This window comes from Lichenostomus cassidix, chromosome 20 (assembly GCF_008360975.1).
Source record: "Lichenostomus cassidix isolate B80296 chromosome 20, HeHo_3.0, whole genome shotgun sequence".
Classification (NCBI taxonomy): Eukaryota; Metazoa; Chordata; class Aves; order Passeriformes; family Meliphagidae; genus Lichenostomus; species Lichenostomus cassidix.
Genome location: NC_139500.1, coordinates 11,301,628 through 11,321,035, shown reverse-complemented (window position 1 = coordinate 11,321,035; position 19,408 = coordinate 11,301,628). Strand labels below are relative to the sequence as shown.

General features: G+C 40.5%; 1 protein-coding gene across 1 annotated transcript in view; it reads left to right on the top strand.

Moving 5' to 3' along the window:
* Positions 1-19,408, top strand: part of PTPRT (protein tyrosine phosphatase receptor type T) — a 416,079-nt gene that overhangs the window by 91,250 nt on the left and 305,421 nt on the right. Inside the window, exon 2 of the mRNA XM_085079316.1 lies at positions 16,499-16,624. Coding sequence (XP_084935442.1) covers positions 16,499-16,624 — 126 coding nt within the window. The remainder of the gene's footprint in view (positions 1-16,498; positions 16,625-19,408) is intronic.

Below are 19,408 nucleotides of genomic sequence, written 5' to 3'. Positions count from 1 at the left end.
GTTTGCAGCAAACCTTTGCCTGATATTTGTACTCCTTGCATGAATCCTAAACTCTCCCAGCATCTCATCCATCCAGGGAATCCATCACTGGGCTTTATAGTGCAGAGTGTAATAGAGATTGCCAAGAAATGAAGGCCTTGAGCTGAGGAACATCATTTGATCACATTGTGGCCATCACTGAGCTCTCTGGGGTCCTATGATAATACAAGTAATGGAAAGTTGCATATTCAGCTGGGTATATAGTTTTCATCTCTGGCATAAGGAAAAAGGATGAATAACCATTCCAGGAGACATTTTTGGAAAGGGCCTGTGATTGATATCTTAGCCCAAAAGATGTAAAACTCTTAGAAAACACTTTATAATTGCCCCCGAATGCTGGTACTGAATGGCAGTGATTTTAATAATTTAAAGATTAAAATAAGAATATTATAATTTAATGAAGTCTCTTTATATGCCTGTGGTGTGTGGGGATTCAAGCAGATCATGGATTTTCAAAAGCCACATAGAAAAATAATATAGTTTAAAAACTTAATAATAAAAAAAATGTAAAAAATGGGTCATTCAGTAAACTGTTTAATGTATTTCCTGGAAACCTTTTCCTGTTGGACAGCATATAGAATATCTTAAGAGTACACAAAGTCCACAAAGCTCATTGAAAACAAGTAAAGACTTTAGGCTGTTGTAGAAAATCTTAGGTTAATGAACAGAATTATGTGACCTTTGTAGGAGTCTAGAAATTTGCTGAGCTAACTGAAAAAAACATACAATATGTTAACTAAATTCCCAGGTAGACAAGGAATTTATCTGCCCAGAGAAGCTGTGGCTGCCCCTGGATCCCTGGCAGTGTCCAAGGCCAGGCTGGACAGGGCTTGGAGCAACCTGGGATAGTGGAAGGTGTCCCTGCCATGGCAGAGGGGGGGACTGGATGGGCTTTTTAAGGTCCTTTCCAACCCAATCTGTTCTGTGTTTCTGAAATTTTCATGTGCTCAAATCTTTGCTTTTTAACAATGAGTTATGGTAGTAGAAAGTGATGTGGGGTTGGTGGGTTTTGGTTATATTTTTTTCCTCTCTGAGCAGTCTCCCAGGAAATTTTAACTTTGCTGCTGTGGGTGACATCTCTTCCACTCAAATAGAAATGCACTGAGCACCAGTAGAGGGAAACAGTCATTGTGCATAATTTATACTCCTCATTGCCACATCCCTGTTCAATTAATTATAAGCTTTATGATAATGTGCTGCACTGGGATTTAGCAAAATAACCTTAAAAAGGTCCTGAGTTATTTTCCTGTGCTTTGACAGTTTTTTTGCACCATATCCCAAGGATTGTATAGTATCACCTCATTGTTCTGTGCACTCTGAGCTGCTGTCCTCAGTGAGTTTCCTCTTGCCTGCATGTTTGTATACAGGTTTTCCACACTATAAAGGAAAGTAACAGTTGGTACCAGGTGTAATGCAGATTAACTCCCTGAATTTTACAGCTAGCAGAAAGAGGATAGGATCTTTTCCTAGGTCTGTCTATGAATATACTTGTTATATGTATAAAAAATTAAGTAATTTCTATTGGAAAGCCAGGGTGAGAAGCAGCATCAGCAAGAGTGCATCAGCAGAGTCTGCATCAGCAATATTTTGGAATTCTCCCAAGATGCAATGAAGCAAAAATCTATGCTTGTAGTAACTAGTAGAGGTTTCTATGAGTTGCTGATTCTAGATTATTGATGCTTCACATCCCAACTGTAACTTCAAGTTTGAGGAAGCCAAGTGGAGGTTGGTAAATGAAGGGGTTTAGAACAACTCTGCTTTTTCTTGTGTTTCCCATCATCACCTTCTTACCTGTGAAACACTGTCAGTTTGCCAGGACTGAAAGTCAGGTTTTACTTTATAATTGCCCAGTTTAATTAGTTACCAGCATGTTAGTGCACTGAATTTATCAAAGATATTCAATCCTGTAATTGACATTTTCAATGCTATAAGTGTGGAATTGTGGAATTGTGGAAGATTGGTCCAACAGGGCATAAATATTTTTACTCATTGCTGAATCTTTTTATGTTGATTGCTGGAGCTGTAGAGGTTTAATTTAAAGTGTAGGTTTTTGGAAATGTGCTCACCTAGATACTGTAAGATGGGTTTTACAGGGGAATTGGTACAAGGATATACAATTTAGCAGGATGATACTGAAAAATTATGCTTGAAATGTCCAGGGATGGGCAAAGCAGTCCATGGAAGGTGTCCCTGCCCATAGAGGGCATTGGAGCTGGATGAGTTTTAAAGTCCCTTCCAACCCAAACTATTCCTGGATTCAGTGACTGGTTTGGAAAACCTAGTATAGTAAATTCAACTCAAATTTAATAGCATTGCTATAGACAAATGAATTAAATGTGTGAGTCCAGGACTACCCTGGGCACTATAAGCTTTTTTGATACTTTTCTGCTGGACCAGACTGAAGGAATGTTCACTGAAGTTCCAGGATAATTCTTGAAATCTAAGTTTATTTCACTGCTGCTCCCAACATAAAAGCAAGGAACATGCTTTTTAGGGTTATACATATATATGTGTAGGTTGTCCCTCACACAGCTGGAGTAAGATAAAATTGTCACACTGAAAGAATTAGGGTTTTGAAATGTGATGAAATTAAAAAAAATAGGATGTAATTTAGCATCACAGAATTCAAGGTCATGCACCTCAGGATTAATTAGTTTTTTTGGTTTAAGATTTGAAATCAGTTGGAAGTGACAAGAAGTTGTTGGAGTATTAATACCAGGAGATTGAGATGAGGCTGAGATGTGCTTCTGAAAAGAGAATGTCTTTCTGTAAGGCAAGATGGCAAAATAGGAATGTGTTCTGCAGATCAAAACTTGTTTTATCTGGTGCATTCTGTAAGGTGATTTCATCTGGACAGCTCAGGTCCTCCTGCAGGGGAGAGATGAATTCAGCACATCACAGATGTGAAGAATGGCTGTGAGGAGTATTGGCAGAATGGAGAACTTTTGCTGTGGGGAGATTGGAGTGTGCAGCTCTCAGTCCAGCAAAGCAGAGCCTAGGAGGTGCTGGGAAGGGAAGCATGGAATGCTCCAGCCTCTCCAGGTTGGAAAAAGAATGAATTGAGCAGAAAGATGCAGAAATGTCATTATAGCACCTCTAGTTCCCAAGGAATAAATAACAGGAACAGGAGACAGTGGTGGTGCCTGCCTTAGCACCATCCTCAGACTGGGGTTTGGATGAGATTTCTTTTCCTCAGTGTGGGAATTTCACTCTGGGAAAATCAAATTTTTGCTACAGTGAAACCATGCTTTCACAAACTCCCAGTGCACAAAACTGGTGCCCGAACTCCTTCAGAGTCAAATTCTTTATTTATTATTATTTTTTTTCTAAATAGCAATGAACAATATTTCATTTCTGTCCTCACTATGGTGCCTTCCAGCTGTCCCAAGAAAACACTGGTGATGTTGGCAAGAAAATAGCATTCTATGACATTGGTAACAGTTCTCTTGAATACACCTCGTTATTGCCTTCATCATTCAGTGCAGGTTAAAAAAATAAAATCAGATTGTTCAGCTGAGAATTTGCTAATAAGTGGTGTAATTTTTCCTCAAGGCACCCAGCCTGTGCTGTCACCATCAGTTCAGTGTTCCCTGTGTTGCTGCCAGTGCTGAGGAAAGAGGTCACTTTTTAGTGTTTCCATTTCCTTGTTTTCAGCTCTGAGTGCCCTCAAATCCCATGTTTGTGGTAATTACTCCATCACAGAAGTGTTGTGGTAATTAGCTCTGGAGGGGTGAGGAATGTCACAGCAAAGTGGCACTGGGCTCTGGTGGCTGTGTGAGGAGTTTGGGTCACGAGTGGAACTGTTGGAAAAGTCGGTGGTGGGACAGGGATTCGGGTCAAGTGTGTTCAGAATTCACTGTCACACTCGTCCTGCAGCTGAATGAAGATGGTCTGTGGCTGTATCACCTCTGCCTCTGAAGAAATGTAACATTAAACCAAAACCTGCCTTGCACAACTCTGGAATAACCTTTATATCTGAAATCAGATCCACTCACTTGGATCCTTTTTAGTCTCTATGCTAATAAAATTATAACTGCTGGTTAAATAATGCTTTTTTTTTTTTTTTTAAGGTCCATATTAATTGTAGTCCCTGTTCTGGGAAATTGTATTAGTTTTCGCCACAGATGAGTGTTTTCAGATAAACAACATCTTTATTCCAGCTGGGACCTCATCATCAAGTTTATCTTAATTATCTAATCTTAAAATAGACTTAAACAGCTAGAAATGCTGCAGTACAGTCAAGTATCACAATTATTTCCTCCCTGTGAGACAGTGCTTTAGAATTAATAAAAAAAATAAAAACCCAAACCAAAGCTGATACTGATAGTCTGGTGAGAAATCTGTCTTGTATAAAGTGCAGAATGTGATGGAAAGCCGTTGTGCCTCCTGGGTAGAGCCTGCCAGGCACAGTTTTTCCATGGAAAAATAACATCCTGCAGTCCCTGTCTCATCCCTGGGGTGTTGGTTCAGCCTGTGGCAGGTGCTCTCTCTGCAGTGTCATTGGCATGAGGGCAAAACCGGCCCTGTCCCCTCTGTTCCCAGCTGACCCCATGGAGGTGACAGCCAGGAGCTGTCAGGGGGAGCAGAGGTGTAGAAGTTATCCTGGGAATGTGCAAATTCCAGAGGTGCACAGAGCTTCTGAATATGGTTATCACTGAGGTTTTCCCTGGAATCACAGAATCTCCTGAGCTGGAAGGACCCACAAGGATTATTCAGGCCAGCTCCTGTCCCTGCACAGACACCCCAACAATCCCACCCTGTGCATCCCTGGCAGTGCTGTCCAAACACTCCTGGAGCTCTGGCAGCCTCAGGCTGTGCCCATTGCCTGGGGAGCCTGGGCAGTGCCAGCACCCTCTGGGGGAAGGTGTTCCAGGCTGGGAATGAGTTTTGAGGAAGAGTCAATGTGTACTTGTCCTGTTCAGGAGAGTTTTCCAGGTAACATCTGGCAGGTGTCTGACTTGCTTTGGCTGTTCTGCTATTTTGAAGCTGACTGTGGAAAATTCTCTGACTTCCCCTTTGCACTTTCACAAGTGCTGGGGAGGGGATTGTGAGAGAGCTCTGGGGCAAAAAAAGGTGTTCTGATGCCATGATTGTTCTTATTGGCTACAAAGTGCATAGATAACAAATGGAGATACCTGATTAGCTTATTTTATTATTGCTTTTATCTTTATGCAGTGTGTTAAGTCTTGTACCTGAAGGGTTAATGGCAGAGGGACCAAGGGAAAACACAAGAAAGTGACAGGATCATGGAATGGTTTGAGTTGGAAAGAACCTTAAAAATAATCTCATTCCACCTTCTTCCATCATCCCAGGTTACTCCAAGCCCTGTCCAGCCTGGCCTTGGACACTGCCAGGGATCCAGGGGCAGCCACAGCTTCTCTGGGCACCCTGTGCCAGGGCCTCTGCCATCTGAGCAAAAAATTTCATCTTAAATTTCAATCTGAATCTCTCCTCTTTTATTTTAAAGATGTGCTTTCAAACATTCTTTCACTCCATCTCTCTCCCATTTTTGGCTGCAATGCCTAATGTGCAGTTAGCTGAAGTATCACTATAATTGCAGTATGGTGATAATTGAATAAGTATATTTAATACCAATTCAGTTGATCAGGAACAGAATCTAATTTCTGAATGACTTAATGTCATGATCGTAATCTTTTGAAGAATCATATATTTAATAAATCAGAATCTCACAGAAGCATCTTAAGATTTAAATGACTTGTATAAAAATGGTCAATGAATTTATTAGAAATTTTATACTTAGTTAAGCTGCAGATCTGAAATCTTGAGTAGGACACTTATTAAAAATCTTTGCTTCTGAGTATCTGCACTTTCACCTGGGGCTCTGGGAATGCATTACACTTTAATGGAGTTTCCTGGGCTGTTAAATACTGTATGCAGCTACACTCACAAATACCCTTTCATCTACCAAAATCAAGTGGAAAGGTGCTTTATAGGGCTTGGAGAGGATGTGGAAAAAGCAATATCATGCACAAGGTATTTGTCTGATTTCTGGAGATGGCATCATTCAATTTTGAGTGCAAAGAGAAATCTTTAAAGCAAAGACAATTATCTTCTTAAATTGCTGGTAAGGCCTTATTTCCAGATGTGAATGCCCAGTAAATGAGCTTTTTGTGCACCTGAATTGCACTTACCAACTTAGCCTATTTCGATGTAAGAACTGCAATAAAGTTTGCAGTACTTCTAAAATGTGGAGTTTTACACGTTTTACACAATTTTCCAAGATTACTGAAAGGAAATATCAATGTGCTGTCAGTGAAACTGCTTTGAAGCCTGTTTCAAATTTAGATTTTTGCAGTCTGCCCTTTGCTGGGCCAACACTGCTGCATGTCCATCCTGACTGCAGCACCAAGGGCAGGTGAGCTTGGGATAAAAAGCTCAGAGAACTTGGTTCACATGTCTCAGTTGACCAAAGATTAAAAGCTGACTAAAATCATAGTTGATGTACCAAAAAGGGCTTCTTATTCCAATCTGGTCATTCAGTATTCTGGAAAATGATTGCTTCAAATTCCTTCACCTTGCACCTTTGAAGTCTTAGAAATATTTTAAGCATTTAATGCTTCCTGGCAGAGTTCAGGCTTGATGCTGCTTTAAAGGAATAAAGACTGTGGAGTTCAGAAAATCTGTCCTGGAAAATGTTTTCTCTTGGAAATGTATTATTCTAAGTTTCAGCTTCAGACTGGAGGTTATCTATTGCAAAGACAGGAAAAAGGCCTTAGATGATAAAATAGGAATATTTTTCTCTATGTCTGTTACCAAACTGGTTTTGTATAACAAGGAGAGAACTGCCTGAAACCATTTCAAAGTGAAGTGCAGAGTGAAAACAAGACATTGAAATGTAGTCCATTTTAATGTTTGGAATTCCTCTAAGACAAGAATCTCAGCAGAAATAGACCTGTTCACATCCTGTTATTAGCAAATCATTTTGCCCCATCAGTGCATGGAGACTGGGGTGACCCATGGAGACCCCTTGGGCCATTTTGGAGCCTCCCTGAGACTAGTCCTGGCTGCAGGTGACCAAGGATGTGACACAGTAACCCCCAGGGGGATGGGAGAGCCTGTGATGGCCCTGTGACCAAACCTGAGCCATCTGCAGAGAGAACTGCACTTGTGCTGAGGTTACTCTGAATTTCTCTGCTCATTTCCATGCTGTCCCTCACTAATAGAGTTTGGAATGCTGCAGCTCTGCTAAATGCACATTGTGGGTCAGGGACTGGGAGAGGAAGATTCATGGCTGTAATTAGAGAGGCACTTTGCACATATGCTTATGTACCCTAGTAGGAAATTTGGTTAAACAGAAAAGGAGCTCTACATATTTTCAAGAACTCACAAGTGCTGTTAGGCAGAGACCTCTTTATTCCTGGCACGTATTTCCTCTGTGTTTTGCTCTTCGGGCAATGAATTTACACAGAGGAGTCTGGAAGATAAAAAGCAAGCAAATGTTCCCCTTGTTTCTGTGTTTCCAATGTGCTGCAGAGGACAGAGAGGTGTCCAGGGTTTGGTGTTTGCCCCACTGCCCTGGGGCTCTGAGCACATCCTGGGTTCTGCAGTTCTCAGTGAAGAAAATGTGTATTAAAAATGCAGAGAGAGAATAAATAAATGGGAAAAGTAATTAAAAGTCGTGTGACAAATTGTTAAAATTCACATCTGTAGTTGACTGTCAGTGCCTCAGCCATCAATCAACTGATCACACTTTACAAGAGCTTTTCAGAGTCCAGGATTTGCCCTCCTGTCCCCAGTGTGACTCCAGGGCACCTGGAAGCAGAGCAGCTGGAGAGCCACTGTCACTTCTGGGGCTGACTTGCTCCTGACACTTTGAATGAAGATCATGGCTTAGCTGAAAACAATTTAAAATACATATCTTTAAATATCCTTGACATTGCACTTTAAATGGAATTTGAAACAGTAACTGTCAGCAACAAGTGAAAGGGCATTTAGAAGAGATAACCTTGATCTGAGAAATAAACTTGGAGCTACAGGAATTGTTAGAAATAATAAAAATTATTTATACAGCCGTTCTCTGGGAGTAGCTTCCAATAACCACATTATTATATATTACATATACCAGCTGCAACACTCCTTGCAAGTTATTAGCAATGTATTAGCCAATTAGATTTTATTGCTGATACTCAGAAACAGATGATAGCTATGCCTTTGTCTAAATCCCTGATATTTAACCAATGTACAGCTGAGCTAATACTTGCCAAGCACAATAGCTCAAATATCAAGGAGTTTTTGGAGTCCTGCAGCGCTGGAGATTTAATTGCACATGTTCAGAAGCAATTTAAACAAAATACCAGTACTGTTCACCAAGAACCAACCCACCTAATTAGAGTCTTCTCCCCCAGAAAAGCTGTTTTAACTATTGGTGTGTGGTTTTAGAGAGCACAGATAGGAAGGGTGTCCACATGGACATTGTTGTCCTCGTGCACTCTGTGGGTAGTTTTCTGTGAGTGCACAAGTAAGATGTATCTCAGAATTTCAGCACTGAGTTAATTTACTTCCCTTGGCCTCATTTGAGAAGCCTGTTCAGTTAATGGAATGATTATAAGAATGCCAGTCCAACAAGAACTTCAATTCTTCTCTCACAAGGATATGTCTGTTCTAGTTACATATGACTGCAGCCAGATTGTGTTTAATTTTATTGTGTGTTTGGTGGTGTGGCAAGAAACCAGAATTCCTCCCCTTATTTAAGCTAATCCTTGTGTTTTGTGACCATGAACTTCCATGGAAACATCTCTGCTGCAAGGAGATCTTCCTCCAAAACAGGAGCTTGAGCAGCAGAACAAGGGAAGTGTCGCTGTTGAGCCACTAGCAGGGAAGAAGACCCGGATTCTCAGTGTGGCATAAAAAAGAGAGCTTTATTATTTTGATTCCAACTTATATAGACTTTTCAGAGGTCACTCAGATTGGTCAGTCAGAAACCTCCCCCTAGGCCTGATTGGCCAGGCCTGAACTGTCCAAATCTCGAGACACTGTTCTAACAACATCCAAACTTTATCTTTGTTTATAAAACACAGGAGAAAGTTCTCATGGGAAAGACCTGTGCTAGCCACAGGGAAGGAGAAAGACTGGAAAATTTCTAGTTGCTGTTGGAATTCCTGAAATGGTGTCTGTTGAGACAATATTTTATTCATCACCAAAGAAAATGCGAGTCAGTCAACGATTGCTTCTTGCTTAAAGTTCACACACATTAATTTGAAGTTTGTAGAAAAGCTTATTGAGAGAGAGAGAGGTTTGCTAATGGAATATAAAATAAGTGAGAAACAGCTACTTGCAGACAGGTTTTTCTGCCTTGGTGGATGGTAAGGATGTAATTTAAGTACCTTGAGCAGGAATTCATGTGACAGCAGCAAATGCTGAAATGAAGCAAGTCAATGGAGAGCTGGGGCTGAGCAAGGCAGTGCAGCAGCTGGAGTAGAAACTGGTGCAAATGCACTATAAATACAATGCTAGACAATCCTGTTAAAATTCACTGAATAATTAGCCCCAAGAATTTTTAGGTGCTGGAGGGAAAGAAAGCTCTGTTCCCTTTTTTTTATTTAAGAAACAATGAACACCCACAAATGGTTTTACTGATAAATATAACTAAGCATATCTTCAACAATTCTGGTAATAATTTAAGGTAGACTTTTGGAATACAGAACAAGGATTAATTTAGGAAAAAAATGTCCTGTGACTTAAGAAGTGAATTGAAGCAAAGTGAGGCATTTTTAATATTTATTCTACAAGTGTGGCAGTAATTGTGTGCTACAAATCTGTGTTTCTAAAAAAGAAATCTTCATTCTGTCCTACTATGACTAAAGCAGGAGTCTGTTTCAGTGGTGGAAAGCCAATAAATCTATAGATTGAACTAATTAGAATCACAAGAAAAGTTGGTGGGATATGTCTGTTTAAGAATCTTTTATGGTTTTGATAACCTGTGCTAATTTTACAAGTTTCGTTGCTTTGAGACAGGCAAATCTGAAAATTTTTAAGATAAATCCTGGTGTGTTGCAGCAGACTGGAACTAACTGAAATGGAAAAGTTTGGGTTCTTTGAAAAGGTGCAGGGTGTTAACTGACTTTTTTGTAGCTTGAAAAAAAATAATTCAATCAGATTAGAGATGTGTATATATCTCTAATATTAAACTTGTGCTTAAAGCAATGAAATGTTAATATTGAGCTATTGAAATGGTGACAGCTCAGCTGTCAGGAGCAAACATATATTCTTGGTGTTAAATAAAGGACATCCATTTTTGCAAGGCAAGTTAGATGAGTCATCCCTGATTTGGACATATAAATTGAAACAAATGCCATTTAGTGTTAGTTTTGCTCCTAGGATACTTCAAAGCTATTTCACTGATCCGTGGTGGATTATGAAGTACAGAATTAGTAATGAAGGTTTGAGCTGGTCTAGGGCTCAGCTGATGAGACATGGAGAGAGCAAAGAGAAACCTGTAATGATGGCTTGAAGAAAGAGAACTCAGCTTAAACTGACAAGTTCAGGGAATGGAGCTTAAACACTCCTTCCATGCATATCAGGATCCACAATGCTCTCTCTGCTCTGTGGGATTAGGAGCAGAACTGATCAACTCTGTCAGGCTCTGTCACACATTTGGGACCAATAGCTTCTGCAGGGAAATGCTGGGAGAAAAACCTGCTATTGCTGGGAGGGCACTTGAGGAGTTTCCTGTTATTGGTGATGTTCACCATGGACACCACACATGATCCCTTACTCAGGGGAAACAATATTTTGATTGTAGCAAGGTTCCTACACAAGGAACATCCAGCTGTTGATTGTGTCCAGGCAGGTGGGATGTGTGTGCATGGAAATTGTGCTCAAAGCTGCTTCAAAATAGGTGGGAATAGATGTGTAACACTGAACCTGCAAAGATAGCAAGGTGACAGGGCATATAACTGGAAAAAGACATATATATAAATGTGTGTGTATGTATGTATGTATATGTGTGTGTATATATATATATATATATATATATATATAGGTAGTATGAGTGTCTTCCTTGATAGCACTGGAAATCACAATTCTAGTCCTGAGCCTATTTTGGGACCAAGAAAAACTTTTCTAAACTGCATTCTGTATTTTCAAAGATTATATTGATTTAGGGGGGGAAAACCCCAAAGATCTATACATATATATTTTAATTCTAAAGGGAAACAAATTTCACTGCCAGGACACAGAACACGCAAATGGAATGGAACTTAGTCAAATCTAACAAGAATGCTTCAAACCTTGGCCAGGCAATTGTTCCTGCTATCTCAGAGGACTGGCACCTCTAGAGTGGAGATAAAACTGTCTCTGCTTACATGAAACTTAATGAAATTGTGTTAGGAGTAGGAAGGCAGGACAAGAAACAGAACTGTCCTGTGGTGGGTGAATCGTTCCTCAACCGTGAGGACTGACACTTGCAGCAGGAACAAAACTGTATGCAGGGATGTGTTTGAGGCACCAGAGAAATCACTACTGTTTGTTCCTAAATCCCAAACCTCTGGATGCCTTGAGAGGAGCACTGCTGTGAGCACCAGCAGGTGAGAAACTTGGGGTTTGTTTTCAATGGTTGAGTGATTCACCTGAGTTTGTGCAAGGTCTGAGCTCAGTTCTGAAACAATTGGCATCAGAAAAAGGTGTTATAAATGCTTTTCCTCAGAGTTTATACTTTATAACACACTGGAGAAGCTATTCTCCAGTTGCTCCTGGTGTAGATCCTCTGTTAATGAGGCATAAAAAATGATCAAAGCTTTCCCTGCAGTGGGAGGAGTCAGAGCATCTTCATCTCCCTTATAGAGTGTGAATTTAAACACACCCTGAACACATGGTGCCCTTTGACTCAGTAAAGATGACTTTTTTCTCTGCACAAACCTGTTCTTTGAAAATGTGGGAGCAGAGAACAAACATTTGGTTAGAATAATAAAGTGCTCATTGCAACTGGCCAGCTGAAGAGCAGGTTGATAGTCTGATGTCTTCTTCCTTCTGGAAGGAGTAGAAAGCATATAAAGGACTTGCTACTCTTCCTGAGTGAGGAAATTCCAATATTCCTTGATTTATCCCATCTTAAAGCAACTCAGCACAAGCTTTACATGCACATTTTCATTCTTCATTCTCTCCCACTTCCACAGGAATAGATAATAACATTTCTCAGGAATTTGCTGTGTGAATTCTACAGTCTGAAAAATAAGTTACAAATGGAATTTTATACAATAAATCCTACACTAGGAGTTACCTTAATGAGCCAGGTGCATCTTTTCCAGCCTTTGTGGACAAGAATGTTTTTGGAGGGGATGAGAATGAACGATCAGGAACAGTGGTGGGTTGATTTGTGGAATTTTAGAGTTCATAAGCACTGCCTCATCCTGACTGCATTTGTTTCTCCCTTTACTTGCTTTGCATTTTGCAGGTTTAAGATAAAAACTGATAGACTAAATCTCAGCTATCCTGAAAGTTGCAAAAAGGATGTTTAGTAGAAAGTGCTCAGGCTTTCTACTAACTTTTGCCCATTATTTTGGCTTGTTGTTTGGGGTTTTTGTTGTTTTTTTTAAATAAATGAGAACAGTAACTACTTCTCTAAGGAAGAACTCTGGGGTGGAACAGTGAGACTGATGTTCTCATTGTCTGCATCCCTTTCCCACCTTGGGATTGCTGGCAATGGTTGATCAAATTCTATCTGCTGCTCTGTTTTCTGTGTGTGTTTAGAACCACGGGATAACCAATGAGGCTTCTCACATCAGTGTGTTGCTTTGTCCCTTCTCAGAAGTGCTATATTTTTTATCTGGCGAGGCTGTGAGAGTTTGACATTGGATGACTTTATAAAACATTCAACTAATTGGATTTGTTAAAATAAATAAATCAAACACTAATTGGAATGTGCCCTGCCATTATTTTTGCTTACTGAATTAGATATTACAGCGTGAAGTTCTTTTTATCATATTTGTGCACTTATTTAAACACCCCCCTGGCGCACACTTCTGCAAATTCAATTAGATATTCAAAGGAGCCATTCAATTTATGCAAGGCTGGTTTACACTTAATCCAGGGGCAAGTCTCACTAACTGATGATAGGTCTGCTCAAGATTAATTAGCATCACTCAGATGAGCAGTGGCATTGTTACAAGGCTGCAGTGTAAAACAAGGGATATTTTATCTTTCTTATGTGAGCTATTATTTGCTTCAATATCGCTCTTTTCAGGAAGGGAAAAGCTTTCTTGTTTAGATTTCATTTTGTGAGAAGGGTTCAACATCACCTGTGTTATCCAGTGCCATCAAAGCCATCTCCATTCCCTCTTTTGCCCCACTGAGCAGCTGCATTTCTTTGGTTTTTAGCCAAGCAGGAAAAAAGGCTCCAAAAATCCCAATTTGTTTTCCAGAAATCCTCATTCTTGCTAACAGTTTATGAACATCCAGAGCCCTATTTTGGTGATGGTGAAAATTGTTGACATTTTCCTCCAGCTACTCTGTGATGTGTGGCTGAAATGATAACATGCAAATCTGATATCTAAATCCATTGAGTGGTCTTTCTTCTTTCTCCTTCACCTTGAGGGTTATTTCTTCAGTGTTAATGAATAGCCCTATTCTGCCTCCAAGCAGCCAGATTTCATCCATGGATAATTCCCTATGGGGATGGATCTAAACTCTGACTATTGTTATATTCCATCATATTTAGGTGTAGCTCATATCTAAGTCTCTGCATGGGTGGGGAAATTAGGAAATGTTGAATATAAGGTTATGTTGACATCAGTGTAGAGTAACACCTCTGCTTGTTACTATTCCTACTTCAGTGAACTCCTAAAATCTCTTGATATTCTGAGCCTGGCTGTCTGTGAGTGAAGCTGCAATGCCACATCTGCCATGTTCTGCCAAATTTAGGGGCCACCATTGATGTCCTTTCTTGCCAGATGTGTACACAAGTCGCTGTGGCCAAGTGGCTGAACCAAGGATTGGATATAAAGAATTTTTTTGCTGTGAGGGTGGGCAGGCCCTGGCACAGGGTGCCCAGAGAAGCTGTGGCTGCCCCTGGATCCCTGGCAGTGTCGAAGAACAGGTTGGACAGGTCTTGGAGCACCTGGGATAGTGGAAGGTGTCCCTGCCCATGGCAGGGGGTGGGATGAGATGATTTTTAAGGTCCCTTCCAATCCAAACCATTCTGTGACTATTGGAGTAACCACAAAAGCTATTATATTCTGACATATTGTACTACTTTCCTTTCACTTCCTGAAGTTTCTTTCCTGTTCCATCACACAATGGGCACTGTCACGATGCAAAGAAAGGAGCTGATGACTTTTTGGCTCACAAGTCCCTGTGGCTCCCAGCTGAGTCTTTACTTCACTTTTCATTCTGCTCTCAGCTGACACAGCAGAGCAAGAAGCAGGTGGGCACTGCCCCCCTCCTGGTACCCAGCATTCACACAGCCAGCCTCCTCATCTGAGCCCTTAAAATCTACTCCAGCTTTTCCTCCTTGTCCTCATTTCCTCCAAATTCACTTCTACATTCCAATTCTGCTGCCTCTAGTAAATTAATCCTTCTGGCTTATTGCCCTGTCACTCTGTGTTTGGAGGTTTCTCCACTAACCATTTCTTTCTTTAAAATGTAGGTACCTTGCTGCTGCTTTTAAGGCTCTCCGTGGTTTTTCCTTCTCTTTCCTATTCAGCTGTACTACAAGGTTAGCTTTGACTTTCAGACAAGGCAGTTCAAAGCTGCCTCAGGTGTTTCCTTGTATCAGCAGATGCTCCCAATTAATTTCCACAAGTCCTCACTATCCCTTTTTCAGCTCCTCACTATCCACCTTCCTCAGTGAGGATAAAATAACCTATTTGGCTGATTATGCCAAGCTATTGACAATTACATCTCCTGTTCAATGAGCACTGCTACCCCATATTTTGCTACCATCACTTGTTTTGCTTCTGGGACTTCACAGGAGCTCCTGTGCAATTTTCTCTGTGTAGAGGAGACCTCAAACAGCAGCTGGGCTCGAGCAGAGAGTGTGTTTACCATTCCTTCAAAGGAATAGCTCCCAGACAGCCCCACTCGTGTGTGCTGAGCAGAGAGGGATGGTTTGTGTCTGAAGTTGTGCTGTTGAAGTGAATCTATCAAAATGAGAATGCCCTGTGTGGAGGCTGAGAGCAGAGGGTTTGATTTCACCTCTCGTTCCTGCTCGCTGGGATAAAGGTGATTTTCAGCTGCACTGCTCACTCCCACACAGTCCAGGATGGCTGCATCTTCCCTCAGATTATTTTTAATGAGACTGTTCAATATTGTGATTGTCAACTTTTTCACCGAAATTAATTTTTTTGAAAAAATATCAGGGAAAGAGTTTTAGTGTAATCCTGCTTGTTTTGACAGCTGGGAAGGCTTCACAAGTGCAATGAATTAAAGGCAAGGATTATTAAAATATTGTAAAATCATGACAACTCAGAAATATTTGCAGAAACTCTACTGAAGCAGGCAGGCTTTCAAGGGTCACAAAATCTACAATTATCATATCTATTTATAATGAAAATATACTATATATATATTTTTTTTTTTTGTAAGCTTGATCTCTTTAAACTTTTCTTTAGCAGCCCAGACCCCCTGATCCAATGGATCCAGTTGTGAAATACGTTTGGCAGGCTAAGTTGGATGGCTGTGAAGAGGAATGTGCACGAGGTCATAAGGGACACTAATTTGGGAATATGCTAGGGAATAACGAGTCTCAATTTCCCTGTGTGACACAAGTTTCAAAGATCTGCATGGGAATACAAAATGTCATTCCACAGCTCCTGGATTTCCCTCAATTCATGAATGTTCAGGCAGCTGCAAAATTATTTATGAGAGTTAACTTCTGCCAAGTATTTTGGGAATTGCAGTGAAGATCTTTCAGTGAACACTCTGGAAGGTGTGAGTTTTCCAGTCAGCCTCTGCTGCTGCTCGTTCTCCTGTTGTTCACAAACAGCAGAGCCACACTCACCAGTATTGACCTGAAGGACTTTGGGAAGTTCTGGGTGATGTTTAAAAGATGGTTTAAGCCAGGGTAGAGACCATCAAAATTTAAAGGCAAAAAGAAGTGAGGGCTCACTGTAGGAACAGTAATTCTGTGTTTGTTTGTCACTCACATTCCCCCATTTTCCTTTTTTTTTCTTTATAATATCTTGGAGGTTCATGCAAATATTCCTGCGTGGGAGTATCCTGTGCAATTGACCTTGAAAACAGGTTGAAACAAAGGGACTGATCAAAGAAACAGTAGTGTGGAAGGAAGAAAACAAGGGCTTCCAGTGGATAAAAAATGTGAAAAGTGCAAAGATATTTTTTGGATATCATCTTTAGTGTTGCCTGAAAAACAATGTTCAGGAAATGAGTTTGATTTATTTTCATCTTCTGTGTAAGCTTGGGTATAAAATATCTATGTAACGACCTACCACAAAGAGAGAGAGACAATTAATCCAGAAATGTTTTCATTTTTCTTGTTTTTTAGGTGGTTGTTCATTTGATGAGCACTACAGCAATTGTGGTTATAGCGTCGCCTTGGGAACCAATGGATTTACCTGGGAGCAGATCAATACCTGGGAAAAGCCAACGATGGATCCTGCTGTCCCAACTGGTGAGTGAGGAGCTTCACCAAGGAGGATGAGATGCAATTCTTGCAGAGAATCAGCTGTTGTTGCTATAGCTGTGTGTTCTGGCTCTGGGTACACACAATGGGGAGAAGGATTTTATTCAGCAATAAAAAGTTGAGTTTGTGTTCAAAAACAGGATTCACAAAAGTGAGATGGCTTTTTGCACCGTTTGCCATTGGATATCTTTGCAGAATTGTTTTTCATTCCCTATGTTATTTCTCAGTTAACAGAGAGGAAATGTTTTGGGTATAAAACTGTAAGGTTTGTCCAGCTTTTGGCATGTTTCAGGATCAGAGAGTTGTGTGAGGAGGTTCATGTTGGAAAGGCCAGAAGAAGTAGAGCTTTGAGTTGTGTGGAAATACTGGATATTCCAGTAACTATTTAGCTCTTAACTGATTGCTTTAAATTCTAATTTTGAGAAAGACAAGAAAGTTCCTAGAGAATTAGTTGTAGTAGCTAATGCTTGATTAGGCTGGGACTTCAGACAGGGGAATTTTCATGTGCAAGAAAAACATTTCCAGCTGAGAGAGTTACCAGAGTTTCTAATTTATTAATATGTACTGAGGATAGTGTAGATTTCCATGTGACAGTTGGAATATTAGAAGAGCTCTAAGATAGTTTCCGAGTTTTGTTGGTGATAATTTCCAAGTTTGGTTTTTCATTGGAAGTTACCATTCTGCTTTATATGGGAATGAATTCTCCAGCCTTAAAGTGCTGTGGAATGCTTTGTTCACATTGAAAAAGAACTTGGTTTAAGAAAACACATTAAAGTTCACTAAAAATCATACTTTGTCCATGCTGGTTGCTGCCAAAAATAGCAACACCAATCTCTTTCAGGCACACAGTGGCAAACAGACCTCACCAGCCAGTTAAGACTTTGATTTCACTCCTAAAAATAGAAATATTTGTTCTGGTTAGTACATTGCACTGTGAAGGCATGAGCTACCAGAATATAACAGGAGACACCAGCCTGGTTGGGCTTCCTCCAGCACTGAAAGCTGTTTGGGTTCTGGGGGTTTTCAATTATTTTATTGTTGGAAATGGTTCAGAGCAGCAGCTTTCAAAGTGTGTCACACCTGGCAGTGCTTGGTTTGCCTGTGGCATCCCCAAAGGAGTTAATTGTGGGAGTTGCAGATTTTTTGGTCCTGTCTGTGTGTATTTCATGATTCTGGATGTTGTTGTGTTTTAAATGATGGCAATTTTATCTCTGGGGCTCCTCAGCTTTGGGTTCATTGTTGTGTCCTTATTTCGTGTCCTTGGTAAACACCAGGCTAGAGAGACATGGTTGATCTTTGAATTAACTGAGCCCAGGGTGAAGGAGTAGGAATTTACACAGTTTGGATGTAATTTGGAATCTGCAACAAATAGGAAGGTTTATAAGGCTTGGACTGGATGAGCTCAATATTTTATCAACCCTAAATATTAAAGTAAACCCTTCATGGTCTCTTGATGAAGGTGAATTGTCATCTGAAATACCTTGGAACCATGGAGACATCAACAGAAATCCCAGAGGCTGGGGAAGACCTCCAAGGTTGTTGACTCTAACCCCTAAACCATTTCCCACACATTCCTACATGTTTTATGACCACGTGTGCCACATTTCCATGTTTTGTGAACACTTCCAGGGATGGTGATTTCACCACTTCCCTGGGCAGCCTGTTCCAGAGTTTGACAACCCTTTTAATGAAGGAATTTTTCCTGATATCCAATCTAAACAAAAATAGACAAACAGTAGTCTGGAATGGCACAATTAAAAATACCCAAAGCAACAAACCAACCCAAAACCACCCAACCCCAGAAAAACCACTCCATATACACAAAAACCCTCACACCAAACCAACATAAAGCCAACACCAGAACATTACAATATAATTTCTCCAAAGCCTTGTGTTTTCCCATTTCCCATTATATCTGGTATCACAAATAAATATCTAGAGATACTCCAGCAGCTGCAAATTTAATAAAGGTTAGACATCAAATTAAAAATATGCAGAAAACTTTATTGAAGTAAGAGGCAAAGTTAAAGCAGCTGTCATGTTGGAACGTGCTGATAAAGAAATACCATCTAAAAAGGTTTTAAGGAGCATGAGGGGAAATGAATCAGTTCCTGATTGATGTCACAGGACTCTTCACAGAGAACAGAAGGCAAAATCAGTAGGTGGAAGATCACCAACCACAAAATGTGTGCAGAAGGGCCTGGTGACAAACCCCATGGTTTCAAGAGTTGTCCAGGTCCTGTTAACCTTGGAGTGTGGCTAGCACAGGTCTTTCTCGTGAGAGCATTCTGTTGTGTTTATAAACAAAGATAAAGTTTGGATGTTTTTTAAACAGTGTCTCGAGATTTGGACAGTTCAGGCCTGGCCAATCAGGCCTAGGGGGAGGTTTCTGGCTGACCAATCTGGCTGACCTCTGAAAAGTCTATATATATGTTGGATTCAAATAATAAGGGGCCTTTTTCTGTGCTACGCTGAGAATCCGGGTTTTCCTTCTCTGCTAGCGGCTCAACAGCGACATTGGAGTAAATTATAGTGGCCAGACAGACACCCTGAAGCTGGTGGAGATTTTTGGAGCTATTGTTGAGAGTCTGTTGCTGGCTGGAATTGTAATGGTTGTGTTGGTTACCTTTTGAAGAGCTGTTTGGTGGGATTTGTTTACTTCAAATCCACGTAGTGGCAAAGCCAGGTGGATAAACTCATTCAAATCCTGCAAGCAGGGACATCTTTAAAGCTGGAGTCCTTGAACACTGACTTTCCATTCCACCGGATTTC